At 52.1% G+C, this 15,321-nt stretch overlaps 1 protein-coding gene across 7 annotated transcripts in view; it reads left to right on the forward strand.

Annotated features, from left to right (window-relative positions):
• The window catches only part of PRKACB (protein kinase cAMP-activated catalytic subunit beta), a 125,813-nt gene that overhangs the window by 102,182 nt on the left and 8,310 nt on the right, over positions 1-15,321 (forward strand). For all 7 annotated transcript variants that reach the window (XM_045027404.1, XM_045027408.1, XM_045027403.1 and 4 more), the window contains 3 exons: positions 8,846-8,941; positions 10,623-10,745; positions 13,625-13,789. In XM_045027404.1, coding sequence (XP_044883339.1) covers positions 8,846-8,941; positions 10,623-10,745; positions 13,625-13,789 — 384 coding nt within the window. The remainder of the gene's footprint in view (positions 1-8,845; positions 8,942-10,622; positions 10,746-13,624; positions 13,790-15,321) is intronic.

Genomic DNA, 15,321 nt, shown 5'->3' on the forward strand with positions numbered 1-15,321 from the left:
CTACTCCGGGTTCCAGCCCAGGGCCCTGTGGACTGCAGCTATCTAGAGTGCCTCCTGGTACAGTTGCACGACAGCTGCAACTCCCTGGGCTACTTCCCCATGGCCTCCTCCCAACACCTTCTTTGTCCTCACCACCGGACCTTCCTCCTGATGTCTGATAATATTTGTACTTCTCAGTTCTCCAGCAGTATGCCTACTCACTCTCGGCTTCTTGCACGCCTCTTGTTCCCAGTTCCTCGCGCGCACTTCCTCTCCTCTGACTCCCTTTGGCTTGACTAGAGTGAGCCCTTTTATAGCATCAGAGAGGCCTTAATTAGAGTCAGGTGCTTAACAGCCTCACCTGACTCTTAGCAGGTTAATTGGAGTCAAGTGTTCTCATTAGCCTGGAGCAGCCCCTGCTCTGGTCACTCAGGGAACAGAAACCTCTTTCTCCAGTGGCCAGAAGATCCCCCGTCTACTCCTCTGCTGTTGAGGGTAGGAGGGAGAGGGCTGCTGCTGCTGCTGTTCCTGCTGGGCCCTCATTGCTGCTGCTGCTCCGGCTGCTCCCCTGGCTGGGCTAGACACCACCACCCACCCCCTTTCTCTGCTATCTGCTTGCTGGCTGGCTAGTAGATTTCCCCCCCACCACCCAGTTGCTGCTGTTACTCCTCCTACAGCCCCGGGGGGGGGGGCTGCTGGCCTGCTCCCCGGAGGAGGGGAGTGAGGGACCCCAGCTCCGGCCCTTGTTGCTGAGGGCTCCACCACCACCATCTTCTGAGCAGGGTCCCTCCTGCCTGGCCACCAGACCACCGCCTGGAGCTGCTGGAGCTGCTGTGTTTGCTGCTGGGGAGCTGCTGGAGCCCCGAGGAGGAGGAGAGGACCGTCTGCTGCTGGAGGACCTCATGGTGACTCTGAAGACCACCGTGGAGGGGGCACTAAAGGACTGAGTATTTTTTGAACTGTGCTCTTGTGGTGGGGGTTTGGACTGTGTCTGTTGGGACACCGGGGGTGTGGCGTGGAGCCTGCCCCTGATCCATCCGTGTCCCCCTTCGCCCCCACCACCATCGTTGCCCCCTCCACCACCCCCGCTGGCTGTTTTCCTTCTGCTTCGGCCTCCTGCCTCTGGGACTAAGCTGCTCACCTGCCTTGCCACGCCCACTTCCACCATTTGGGCCTGCAGCAGCAGCCAGCTACAATTGACTTTTTGCTCAAGTGCCCGTGGGCGCACCCCCCCCACCCCCACCCCCTTGGCCTGGCCCCCTCTCCTTTGCCACATTTGTCTACCCCACCCATTTCCTCTGTGGCCCTGATTGTCCTGCCCCAGCCCTGCAGCTAGCCCCGTGGTCCCTCTGCCCCACTCCTAGCTCAACTTTCCCCCCCCTCCCTGTGCTTCCCCAGCCCTGTTTAGCCCCTCCCCTCGTGCGCCCATGCCCCCTTCCATGCGCTTGTGCTCTTCCCCCATTTGAGTTTGCTCTTGTTCACTGCACCCCCCTATGCTGTTAGCCCCCCTGATCTCCTAGTGCAACTAGAGGAGCCGGAATTCCCCTCTGGGTCGATGACCTGCCACCCTCCCGCCCCTGGGTCCTCGATTGTTCTCCACGCCCCTTTAGCCTTCCCTTTCTGGCACCCTCCTCCCCTGCCTGCAGCCTAGCGGGGAGGGGTGGTCGCCTCCTTTCCCTCCCCTCCCCTCGCTGTTTGTCCCCCTCCCCGCTCTCGTTATGGCGGGGGACGCGGTGGGGGAGACCCCTCGCGATGCTCCCACCGCCCCTCCTCCAGACACCCCCGTGTCCAATCCCCAGGCCTCTACCTCGACCGCCGCTGCCGGTCTATCTGTCACCGCCCCCGCTGGGGCACCTGCAGCGGCAAGTACTGGGGAGGCGTCCGCTGCTGCCACGTCCCTCACCCCTTCCGATTTGGGGGGAGCCCCCCCAGCCGGTGGGAAAGGTCAGGGTGGGAAGAAGGGTAAGGGCCCCGCTAAAAAGACCAAGCCCTCCATGGCGGGGACTACCCCCGCTGCCGTGGCCCTGCTACCGGCCGCAGCATCCCTCCCCGCTGTTCCCTCTACCAGCTCCGCGGGTGTCCCTTCCCCAGCCCCCAGGGCGTATGCCCAGGTGACGGCGCCCCCCCCGCCTGCCGCTGCTCCTCCGACCGCCACTTCCACTTCCATCTATAGCGGCCGGGGCCCCTTCCCCACCTTGACCAGGAAGCACGGCGTCCGTTGCCTCCTGGTGTCCGCCTCGCCCCACGTGGAGGTCTACGTGCGGGCATTGGCGAGGGTGGTGGGGCCCACGGCCATCGTGGCGGCCTCCAAGATGTACGGGAAGGTAGTCTTCTTCCTGGCGTCGGAGGCTGCCGCCCAGGAGGCGGTAGAGATGGGTCTGGCGGTGGGGGGCGTGTTCGTGCCCCTTGAGCCCTTGGAAGACCTGGGGGTCCGCTTGATCCTGACCTCCGTCCCTCCCTTCCTGCCCAATGCCGCCCTGCTGCCCGCCCTTTCTGCCCTGGGGCGTCCTATTTCTGTCATCAGCCCTCTCCCGTTGGGCTGCAAGGACCCCGCCCTCCGTCACGTCCTCTCGTTCCGCCGGCAAGTGCAGCTTCAACTGCCGCCGGCGGCGCGTGACGGAGAGGCGCTCGAGGGGTCCTTTGTGGTCCCCTACCAGGGAGCCCGCTACCGGGTGCATTACTCGACGGGGGAGGCCCGGTGCTACCTCTGCCGGGCGATGGGGCACGTCCGGAGGGACTGCCCCTTGGCCCGGCACGGAGGAGCGTCCGAGACCCCCGAGCCCCGGCAAAGCACTGGCCCTGTCACCGCCAGTGCCCCTGGCTGCCCGGCACCTGAAGCTACCCCTCCTCCTTCTCAGTCCACCGCTGTGGAGGAGGGTGTGGCGGAGATACCGCCGGGCATGGGAGAGGGCCCGCCCCAGGGAGACGCCTCCCTTGTTCCTGTTGCCCCTCCATTGCTTCCCCGAGTCTCTGAGCCATCGCCCTTGCCCCCAGACCCGACCCCTGTTAGCCAGCCCCCGGATGATGCCATGGAGGGCTGGTCCTTAGTGCAGGGGAAGCGGGGCAAGCGGAAGGCTCAGGCCCCATCACATCCTTCGGATTTGGAAACCCCCCCGGAAGAGCAGGAAAGGGGTCTCTGATGACGAGCCTTCCGCCTTGCCCCCTGACGACGCCCGTTTTGTGGTGCTGGCTGGGCACGACGTGGCAGCACCGGACGGTGACGCTGCCCCTCCTCCGGGGTCCCTTCCCGAGGGAGCCCCCAAGGGAGCCCCTCTTACTCCCTTGCCATCCGAAGCCCCCGCAAGCGCTGAGGTGGGCGTCGCTTCGGGTGTTGGCGGGGAGGGCCCCGGGGTGGCAGACGGCGATCTCTCCTCCATCTATGAGGAGATCGAGGCCCTGGGTCTGACCCCAGTTACGCAGGGGGAGGACGACCCTTTGCTAGCGGGCCTCGATCTGAGCAACCTCACCTCGGTCCCCCTGTCCCCGGTTCCCTACCCCGACTGATGCTTCTGCTCCCGCCTCTGGGGGTCCCCTGGGATCTTCCGTCAGCCCGGCTGCAGGTGGCACCTCACTGACGGCCACCGAGCCCATTGCGGCGACGGCCGGTGCCCCGCTACCCGGACCCGATTCCCAGGGGGTGTCCCTCTTGGGTGTGGGCCAACCGACCCCTGACCCTACCCTTGTCCCCTCCACTTCCCGTGATGCCATTGCCGCCCCTGGGGATACTCCCCAGGGCGCGGCCTTAGTTGGTTTTCCCTGCCCTGACCCATCAGGGGCTGCTGTTCTCCTTCCGCCGCCCCCTGTTGAACTGGGGAGCGGGGCGGACCGCGTGACGTCGGCCCATCAGACGGCACGTCGAGGGTCTGCCCCCTGCCTGCCCGCCTCGGTGGGCCACGGGGCTGTGATGGGGGCCCCGCTGGGGGACGGTCATCGATCCGTTACCCCGCCCCCCCATGTGCTGAGGGAGGAGCTGCGGGAGTTCCTTGAGGACGTCCGTGGCTCCCGTAACAAAGTCCATCTTGCGCTCCAGCGGTGGGGGGATTTCCACCTGATCCTCCGGGCCGCAAAGGCCCTCATGGGGGAGGGTAAGGGGACCGGGAAGCAGGCCGCCACGGCCTACCGGCGGGTCTGCTTCTTCCGTGACTCTCTGCACACCTACGGGTTTGGTCACGGATTGCTGCGCGGCCCGACGGAGGCCGTGGGCGTGTCTGCCGGCGAGGATCCCCCCCAGCACTCCTCATGGCGCCGATCATCTTTGCCACTTTGAACGCCCGGGGCTGTAGGATGGGTCTCCGCAGGAGCCAGGTGCTCTCCTTCCTTCGGGACGGGGGGTACTCTGTGGTTTTCCTGCAGGAGACCCATACGGATCCAGCCGCTGAAGCTAGCTGGCGGCTGGAGTGGGGGGACAGGGTCTACTTTAGCCACCTCTCAGTTCGCTCGGCAGGAGTGGCGACCCTGTTCTCCCCCGACCTACGGCCCGAGGTGCTGGGGGTCGCCGAGGCTGTGCCGGGCCGCCTGCTGCACCTCCGGGTCCGCATGGAGGGGCTTGTGGTTAATCTCGTCAACGTCTACGCCCCGACATCGGGCCTGGAGAGGTTGCGTTTTTATCAGCAGGCGTCCGCCTTCCTCGGCTCTCTGGATCCTCGTGAGTGCCTGGTCCTGGGCGGGGACTTTAACACCACCCTCGAGGAACGGGACCGCTCGGGGACCGAGCAGTGCCCGGCCGCCGCGGACGTCCTCCAGGAGATCATCGAATGGCACTTCCTGGTGGACGTCTGGCGCGACCACCACCCGGATGACGTCTCAACGTTCACCTTCGTCCGGGTGGAGGCCCATCGGTCGCGCCACTCCCGGCTGGACCGCATTTACCTGTCACGTTTCCACCTTTCACGAGCCCACTCCTCCAGCGTTCGGCCGGCCCCCTTTTCGGATCACCACCTTGCCACCGTGACGGCCTCTCTCTGCGCGGAGAGGCCGGGGCCGGCCTATTGGCATTTTAATAATAGTTTGCTGGAGGATGCGGGCTTCGTGGCGTCCTTCCGGGAGTTCTGGCTGGCCTGGCGAGGGCAGAGGCGCGCCTTTCCTTCGGCGCAGCGATGGTGGGACCTGGGGAAGGTGCGCGCCCGGCTCTTCTGCCGCAACTACACCCGGGGCGCCAGCCGACGGAGGGATGTGGCGATAGAGCGGTTGGAACGGGAGGTTTTGAAGCTGTAGAGGCGTCTGGCCGCCAGCCCCGAGGATCCATCCCTCTGCGGAACGTGCCGGGAGAAGCGGGAGGAGCTCCGGGCCCTCGAGGATCATCGAGCCCGGGGTGCCTTTGTTCGATCCCGCATCCGCCTCCTTCGGGAGATGGATCGCGGCTCCCGCTTCTTCTACGCCCTGGAGAAAAGGAGGGGGGCCAAAAAGCACGTCACCTGCCTCCTGGTGGAGGACGCCACCCCCCTCACAGATCCGGCGGAGATATGCGGGAGGGCCAGGGCCTTCTACGCGGCTCTTTTCTCCCCGGATCCGACCGATCCTGACGCTTGCAGAGTGCTCTGGGACGGACTCCCGACGGTCAGCGCGGGCGACCGGGACCGGCTAGAGCTGCCTCTCACTCTGGCCGAGTTCTTGGAAGCCCTCCGTCGCATGCCCACCAATAAATCTCCGGGCATGGACGGGCTGACCGTGGAGTTCTACCGCGTGTTCTGGGACGTCCTCGGCCCAGACCTAGTCACCGTCTGGGCCGAGTCTTTGCGGGGCGGGGTCCTCCCTCTCTCGTGCAGGCGAGCCGTGCTCGCCTTATTGCCGAAGAGGGGGGACCTCCGCGATTTACGGAATTGGCGTCCCATCTCGCTCCTCAGCACGGACTACAAAATCGTTGCGAAGGCCATCTCGATGCGGCTAGGGTCCGTGCTGGCGGACGTGGTCCACCCAGACCAGACCTACACCGTCCCGGGCCACACGATCTTTGATAATCTGTATCTGGTCCGGGACCTTCTGGAATTAGGGTGTAGGGATGGTCTGTCGTTCGCCCTCTTGTCCCTGGATCAGGAGAAGGCGTTCGACAGGGTGGACCACGGGTATCTCCTGGGCACTCTGCAAGCGTTTGGCTTCGGACCCCAGTTTGTGGGTTTTCTCCAGGTGCTGTACGCTTCCGCGGAGTGTCTGGTCAGGCTCAACTGGACCCTGACCGAGCCGGTCAGCTTCGGGCGAGGAGTGCGGCAGGGGTGTCCCCTCTCGGGTCAGCTGTACGCTCTGGCGATCGAGCCCTTCCTCTGTCTCCTCCGTCGGAGGATGACGGGGTTGGTGCTCCGGGAGCCGGAGCTGCAGCTGGTCCTGTCGGCATACGCCGACGATGTGCTCCTCGTGGTCCAGGACCCGGGCGACTTGGCGCGGGTGGAGGCTTGCCAGGCCATTTATTCGGCGGCCTCTTCCGCCCGGGTCAACTGGGTCAAGAGCTCTGGCCTGGTGGTAGGGGACGGGTGGCAGGCGAGCTCCCTCCCACCCGCGCTTCAGGCCATCCGGTGGAGCGCGGGTCCGCTGCTCTATCTCGGCGTTTACCTTTCTGCCACACATCCGTCTCCGCCGGAGAACTGGCATGGTTTAGAGGGCGGGGTGAGGGCGCGGCTCCGGAAATGGACAGGACTACTCCGGTGCCTCTCTCTTCGAGGGAGGGCGCTGGTGCTGAATCAATTAGTCCTGTCCATGCTCTGGTACCGGCTCAACACCCTGGTCCCGGCCCCGGATTTCCTGGCCAACTTCCGGACGGCGGTTCTGGAGTTCTTCTGGCCAGGAACGCACTGGGTCTCTGCAGGGGTCCTCCACCTGCCCCTGGAGGAGGGGGGGCAGGGCCTGAAGTGCCTGCGCACTCAGGTCCACGTCTTCCGCCTCCAGGCCCTGCAGAGGCTCCTGTATGGTGTGGGTAGTCCGGCGTGGAGCGTATTGGCGCACACCTTCCTCCGCCGCTTCCGAGGGCTCCGATACGACCGGCAGCTCTTTTATCTCCATCCGAGAGGTCTTCCGCGAGACCTCTCTGGGCTGCCGGTCTTCTACCAAGACCTCCTCCGGACCTGGAAGCTCTTTTCAACGACCAGGTCCGTGGCGGCCACCGTGGGGGTTGATCTCCTCGCGGAGCCCCTGCTACATAACCCCCAGCTCCGTGTGCAGGTGGCGGAGTCCCCCGCGGTGCGCCAGAGGCTGGTCTTGGCAGGGGTCACCAGGGTCGGAGACCTCCTGGACTACGACCGGGGAGACTGGCTGGATCCCCTGACGCTCGCTCAGCGCATGGGGCTCTCCAGCCCTCGTACCCCCCGGCGCGTACTTCAGGAGGTGAAGGCCGCTTTACTGCCCGCTGCTCAGGTTTACCTTGACCGGGTCCTGCGAGAGGGCACGCCCCGCCCACCTTCCACCCCGGGCCCCGTGAATCTTTTTATCGGGCCCTTGCCCCGTGGACCCAATCACCCCCCTCGCCCTTTCACTGCGAGCCAGCTGCCCGATCTGCAGCCGGTTCTGTTCCAGACCGCGCCAAGAAAACATCTGTACGCGCTCGTGCTCCACACGCTTCACTACCTCACCCTTGCGTCCCGCCCCGATACGAAATGGCGGGACCTCCTGCCACCTCTCGAGGGTGAGGAGCCCCGGTGGGCCAGCCTGTATTCTGCCCTAGTCCCGAGGCCCGCCGGGGATGTCAGTTGGCGGCTCCTTCACGGGGCCGTGAGCACGGGCGTGTACTTGGCGCGGTTTACCCCTGTCCCCAACACCTGCCCCTTTTGCGGCGTGAAGGAGACCCTGGCGCATGTTTATTTAGAGTGCGCCAGGTTGCAGCCCCTGTTCCGGCTCCTCTTGGTTCTCCTCTTGCGTTTTTGGTTGCACTTTTCCCCTCACCTGTTCATCTATGCACTCCCTATCCGTGGCCCTACGAAGTCGCGGGATCTCCTTGTCAACCTCCTCTTAGCCCTGGCCAAACTGGCCATCTATAAAACCAGGGAGAGGAGGTTGGCCGACGGGATTTCCTGCGACTGTGGGGCCTATTTCCGCTCCTCCGTCCGTTCACGTACCCGGGCAGAGTTCCTCTGGGCGGCGTCCACTGGCTTCCTTGACACCTTCGAGGAGCAGTGGGCGTTGTCCGGGGTTCTCTGCTCGGTGTCCCCATCTGGTTCCCTTCGTTTAGCCCTATGACCTCACTCCCGCTCCTGTTTTTTTCCTTGGTTGTCCCACGTAATTAGTTAGTGTCCCGGACCTGTGGATCCTCCCCTTAGGCTGGGGGGAGGTCTTTTAGCAGTGGGCGGGCTTCGCCTGCCCACTTCCTGGATACTAATAGGACTACTCTGCTGTTCCCAACTGGCCTGGCTCTTTCACAGTACATATAATCCTTATGCAATTTTGCAGTAAAAATCTCCCAGATTTTCAAGGAGTTCCTGATCGCTTGACCAACCTTATTTTTTCTGATCCAGTTGTCGAGTTTTTTATGGCATCTACAGAAGTTGTGACCCATTATCAATAATCACATTTTCAGCTATATTTAATAAGACTGAAGTAACAGTAAGAACTAACATTTAATACAAGTATAATTCATCTGTAAAATAATAATCCATGGTTAACTCTCACTGCTTTACATTTTTTAATACAGTGGCTTGTGCTAAGGGTGGAGTACCTGCCATATCTTTCTTTTGTTTAGTTTTATCAATTTTTTCATAAGCTTTTGTCCTAATTAAAGGATCAAAATAACTGGCTAAACAAGATGAAGTCTTACACCATGTTGAACAAGACATAAATGGTGAATTGCTTCTGTGGATGAAGATATTTTTCAAAACATCTCCCAAATTGAATTTTTTTTTTAAACTACACTTAAAAATAATTACAAGTACTTTTCTTTGTGCCCCAGGTCACAGACTTCGGGTTTGCAAAAAGAGTAAAAGGAAGGACTTGGACATTATGTGGAACTCCAGAATACTTGGCTCCTGAAATAATTCTCAGCAAGGTATTTCTATATATAATCTTAAGAACAAGCACTGTCTTGTTGTTCAGGCTTGACGTTTGATCCAATTTAGATTGATTTATTTAATGATCGGCATCTGAGGCAGTTGCAGTACCTAGGTCCTTCGTAAAGTACACAAAATGCTATCCTCTGTGTTAGAAATTATTAAAAAATACTCCAAATTATCTTAGTACACACTCTTAATGCAACCTTGCAAAATTCTATTATCGCATTTGCAAGTAACTTTTTGCAGGACAGGAAGCAAATTATAATTAGGAGGTTTTTTTTCACTAGCATTTTTCATAAGCGTATGCCAGTTTTGCCTGCTCTGGTATATTTTCATATTTTAATGAACTAGTTAAAAAATTCCAGAAGGTAACCAGACCTGCATACTGGATAAACCAATAGACATTTGGGAATCACCCCTCTGAGGGAGTGTTTCAACCTGTAAGGATTATGCATTAGATCGTCTTCCTTTTTTTTTTTTTTGGTCTTTTTAAGTATAAATAAAATCAAATGTGACACTACTTTTTAAGCGTAACTGGCTTATCTCACATCATCTCTTTCTTCAAATAATATAACAAGTATCTGAATGGAAAAGGAATTATTATAAATACTTGGCTTTTATGTAAAACTTTTTATCCATATATCTCAAAGTGCTTAACAAAGGAAAGCAAGTATCATTATCCCTGTTTTACCGATGCTCCCTTATTACACAATATCTTATCTATTGTCTGTAAAAGTGAATTGAAAATACTTGTAACCTTCCAAGGCCTTGGTGCAGGGTGATGGTTCTCTTGAAACTTTTGGCGGTGATAATAGTTCTTAGCCCTTGTATCTTAATACACTTAACATGTAAAGCAGCACAGGAAGCTGTGTTCCTTCCTCTCTCACTTTAGCATATTGATATTAATTTTTTCAGGGAAGACACTGAAGCTTGAGCTCAGGTCCTGGTAAGATCTCGGAAAAAGAAATTTTTTAAGTTTACTGTTTGCAAATGAATTTGTAATTAACGTAATAGTAATCTATATTTTCAGAGTAAACATCTTTTTTAAAAAAAAGCTCTTCAGATAAATTTTAAGTACAGGTCAGTTAATAGATGAATCAGTAACAGCTAAATAACTAAATATTTTAAAACTGGTTTCTATTAAAAGCTTTGAGAGGTTCCATTTTAACTTAACTAATAAGTTTTAAGATACTAAAATAATAAGAATGAAACAGTATGAAACATTGCTAGAGGCATGATTTTACTTAATGAGATGTCTTTAATTTGCTCTGAAACTAAGTTTCATGTGATGAGACTGCATTCAAATAAAGACCTGGGCCCCAATATTTCTTCTCTGTGGGTGGGTTGCTATGTGGGTGCTATTTGTGCTTTCTTCTGGGCCTGTGGGTGGGTTGCTGCACCTATGCAGAATCCCACTTGTTTCACTGGGGCTCTGCCCAAGCACAGCTATCTGTGCAAGAAGTTTCAAGTACTGAGCTGTGAATAAATCTCATAGTGCATCATCCATGTGTGTTTTAAGTCGTCTACAAACTGGAAGTCATGAGGCAATTAATTTTGAACTATTCTGTGTTTTAATGTTTTATACTAATACTATATATTTTGTATTTATAAGTGTGTAGGAACTCTTAAATCTTATTAGCTATGGTAAAACACTAATATTTCCCCTTTATCTCGCAGGGCTACAACAAAGCAGTGGACTGGTGGGCATTAGGAGTGTTAATCTATGAAATGGCCGCTGGATATCCTCCATTCTTTGCAGATCAACCAATTCAAATTTATGAAAAGATAGTTTCTGGAAAGGTATGTAAAAAGGGTCTATTTTAAAAAAATCTTTGTTTTGTACCATTGTCTTTGCAGAGCTTTTCCTGTAACCTGATTGTCTACTGAGTAGATCTACAATTCACTGATTTATTAGAGGTTGATCCATTTAGATAGAGAATTAGAAAAGTCCATAACATGTACTTTTGAATCCATGGACATCCTTACTGCAATAATATTTTTTTAAAAGTGCATACATTTTTTAAAGTCTCTGAAATATTGCTGTGTTTACAGTTTAAAAACTCAGATTCTTGCATTCCTACACCTCAAATTTTATGTTTTCATGTTTAAAAGAAAATGGCTAAATAATCCAGTAAATATGTCACAAATCCACAGGATCAGTGCTACACCCCGAGCTTTGAACAGTCTCTAGGAGGCACCCCTTCAATGTGCCAAACCTGCAAAGGGTCTCCTTCTTCCTGCACAGAGTAGGCCATGTGGCCTCACTGCCTCCTTTAGACCGAAGGTCCGGAGCCCCAGCACTCCTCTTTCACACCAGGAGGTCTGCTGAGCAAATCCAACTGAGATAGACTCCTGGTAGAGACTTGTGTATTCTTCAGGGACTTATGAACCTCACTAAGCATTTGCAGTGACACTCAGTGTTGTCAAAACAATGGGGTTTATTAGTCAACACAGCAATGGGAATCCTTAAGTTAGCACAGAGAAAGCGGTTAGCCCTACCAAATTCATGGTCCCTTTTGGTCAATTTCACAGTCATAGGATTTTTAAAATAGTAAATTTCATTATTTCAGCTATTTAAATCTGAAATTTTGCCGTATTGTAATTGTAGGGATCCAGACACAAAAAAGAGTTGTGGGGGGTGAGTTGCAAGGTTATTGTGTGGGTGGGAGAGGGGTTGTGGTACTGCTAGCATTATTTCTGTGCTGCTGCTGGCAGCAGTGCTGCCTGCAGAGCTGAGCAGCTGGAGGTGGTGGCTGCTGGCTGGGAGCCCAGCTCTGAAGCCAGAGCTGCCCCCAGCAGCAGCACTGTAGAAGTAAGGGTGGCATGGTATGGTATTGCCACCCATACTTCTGTGCTGCTACTAGTGGGGAGCTGTCTTCAAAGCCTGATGCCTTGCTAACAGCCACCGCTCTCTGGTTGCCCAGTTCTGGAGGCAGCACAGAAGTAAGGGTGGCAATACCATGAACTCCCTAAAATAACCTTGCAAAACCACCACCACCACCCCACAACTCCCTGTTGGTTCAGGATCCAATTTGAGAAACGCTGGTCTCCTCCGTGAAATCTTTATAGTACAGGGTAAAAGCACACAAAAGACATTGCCATGATGAACAGCCATATCACTTCATTCAGTGATCTCATCAGATCTCCTAACTTAAACATGTTTAACTGGTTCACCACTTGTACAAAAGATCTTGGAGAAAACCCAGGTGGTGCTGGTGATTTAAATACTGGCATTCCTCCTTCTAAGTCAGTATGGAACCAATGTTGTAGCATGGTGTTACAGAATATTGCTTCTGAGGAGTCTATCTTTTGGATGAAATATAAAATTGAGGACACTCGTGATTACTAAATTTCCTGTGGCTCTTCCTGTAAAAATAGGTTATTAATTTCCTTGGTTACATTTTGCCTAAAGTATTGACTTTTAGAATGACCACAAATGTCAATAAAACTCTCTTTACTGAAAGATTCTTTAAACTACCTAGTCATTAAAGATTTATCTTCATATTGGAAAAAGAAGGTTGATTTTTGCAGTCATTATTGTACCTAAATTTTCTCTAATTTTATCATTCGATATTTTTACTGACTCTGGGAAGGAAGGATGGTCTAGTGGATTGGGCACTGGATTTTGAACTCAAGAGAATTGGGTTCAGTTCTCAGTTCAACCACAGATTTCCTATGTGACCGTGGGCAAGTCATTTTACCTACCCTCTGCCTCAATTCCCCATCAGTAAAATGGGATTAATATTTTCCTGCCTTTCAGAGTGTTTTGAGGATAATATTCATTAGTAATTGTAATGCACTCAGATACTACGCTAATGAGAGCTATACACATGCCTACACAGATAAATCGGAGGAACATACTTAGCTATCAGAGCTGATGATTTTGCCACATCTCTTCACAGATTAAATAATTCTGTGCACTGCATTTAACTCTTAAGTTAATTATTTAATGACATTTCATAGCTACAGAGTACCGTTGACCAACTGGGCATAGTGAGTGCCAAATTCTGGAAGCGTGGACGTAGCAAGAGACTTTTTTTTCAATTTCAGATCCTGCATTAGATTTTCTGATGGTTCTTCTTGGATCATTTAAGGCCCTGTAAAACTATGCAGTGAAACCTGTATCAACTGGATCTTTTTTAAACACTGTTGAAGCACAGTTCATGCTAACCTGGTTTACCTTGCCAGTGCAGACTGGATATGACTATTTTGTGTTTGAGATGGTCTGTTAAATAGTCACAAATTTACTTTGACAAGGCAAACAAACTTTCATGTGTTTAAACAATGCTCAGAATTGTTCAGCTAAGAGCTTGATTGGCAATGTATGGGTATCTATAGAGAGATTATAGTATAAATAAATTTCTAGATTGAATTCTCACATATGACTTCTGACTGTGCAATTAGCAACTAATTAGAAACTAATTAGATGCATCTGATGAAGTGGGTATTCACCCATGAAAGCTTATGCTCCAATACTTCTGTTAGTCTATAAGGTGTCACAGGACTCTTTGTTGCTTTTTACAGATCCAGACTAACACGGCTACCCTTCTGATACTAGAAGTGTAGAATGACTCCACAGTTTTAATTTATATGAGCATTGTTCTCTTTACTTCACAAAGGGGAAGAAAAAACAAATGTAATCTATATTGTGGTGGTAATTTATGGGTGTGTTTTTTTAGGTACGGTTCCCATCACACTTCAGTTCAGACCTGAAGGACCTACTAAGAAATTTACTCCAGGTAGACTTGACCAAACGATATGGAAATCTAAAGAATGGTGTAAATGACATAAAGAACCACAAGTGGTTTGCTACAACAGATTGGATTGCCATTTATCAGAGAAAGGTAAGGCACTTTCTCATCTAAATAATTAAAATTATATGCATTTCTGATTTCATTAAGCAAAGTCAAAGTTGGCTATTTTAAATTGTATTATGAATGGAAAAGTTAGCAAATTTGACCCATCAAATTCAGATGTTCTGAGAAAAGCATGATATTCTTTGAATCCTGAGGAATGCATTAAATTACAAAGGATCAGTATACTTATCCTAGGCACCTCATGCACATCCCTGCTCCCCTAATGCATGGTTCACGCTCTACTCTAATTTCTTTCTTGCCCATCTTCAAAATGAGCAATTTCTTGCACCTCTAACTTCTACTTAATCCTTAACATATAATGGCTACTGAAATTGTCCCTCCCACTAAGAAATCTTTGTTCCTTGCCTACTTGTTCTCAGAAGCCAGCCTGTTCTTCAGCATGGAGATGCTCTGGTCTTGTTGCTCTTCTTCCCTGTCCCCCATCCCATCTCCCCCTCCCTCCTACAGCATGTTTTCTTTAAAAAATGAAACTTTTAACCCACTTTTCACTTTTAGGTGCCCCTAGAACTCTGGTGCCCCTAGGCACATGCCTACTGTACCTAATTGGAAATCTGGCGCTGGTTGGATGTCAGCATTTTTACCATAGTGTTTTCTATGAGCGGGTCAGAAAATGCTGGCAGCAAGCCTATGCTAGGGCTCCCATTATTGCTCCCACTGTTGGAGTTGTACCAGAATGAGACATTTAGAAAATTCTCATTACAGATACAACTGCCGAGAAGGGTGGTGGAAGGGGAAGATTTGGTTCCTGACAGAGTGAGTGAAGCAGGGTGGGAGTTACTGCAGGCCCTGCCTTCCAGCAGGTCCCAGAGTCTGCTCCGCTCTGGCATAGTGCCACTTTTGTAGCATCACTAAACACCTGGAAATTAGCCAGTTCCCAGATGACATACACCTAGGAAATGAACAGTTTCTTAGGTTAAACCAGTATTTTTCTGTCTTTTAAATAGGAAGTAGTAAAATTTTTAAATCTCATTGGTTTTTTTCTGAAAATTTTGAGAGCAGAAATAATTTATTTTGAGACATTGGTTACAAATGAGTTTTTACAGTCAAGTGACATACTTCAGTGAATATTAGTGTCTTATTCAAATGCTAACAGAGGTGTGAAAGTGCTGCTATAATAATAATTTTAAAAATTCTTTTAAAGGCCAAACCTAAAATCTAACAATAGTTTATAAAAAGAAACTGGTTGTTTGGTTACACAAATTGACAGAACAGTAGTTGTTGTAATCACTAATGTATTAATTACTATGAGACAGGGTACTATTAACACATCTTGCATTCTTTGTGTTAAGTGGAGACATTTTAAGAAAAGATTTAACATTACAGAATTGTAATTAACTCTTTGCTGTGTTTTTAAATGCCCATTTAGAATACAATTTATATGCAGTGGGGATTCATCTGATTTTTTCCCTATAATAATAAATTAAATATTTTAATATTTTGTTACATGTGCTTAACCTCACCTTCCTATTGTTATTGAAAACTTTTTTCATCAGAAGCAA

This window comes from Mauremys mutica, chromosome 8, assembly GCF_020497125.1.
Source record: "Mauremys mutica isolate MM-2020 ecotype Southern chromosome 8, ASM2049712v1, whole genome shotgun sequence".
In the NCBI taxonomy this organism is placed as follows: Eukaryota; Metazoa; Chordata; order Testudines; family Geoemydidae; genus Mauremys; species Mauremys mutica.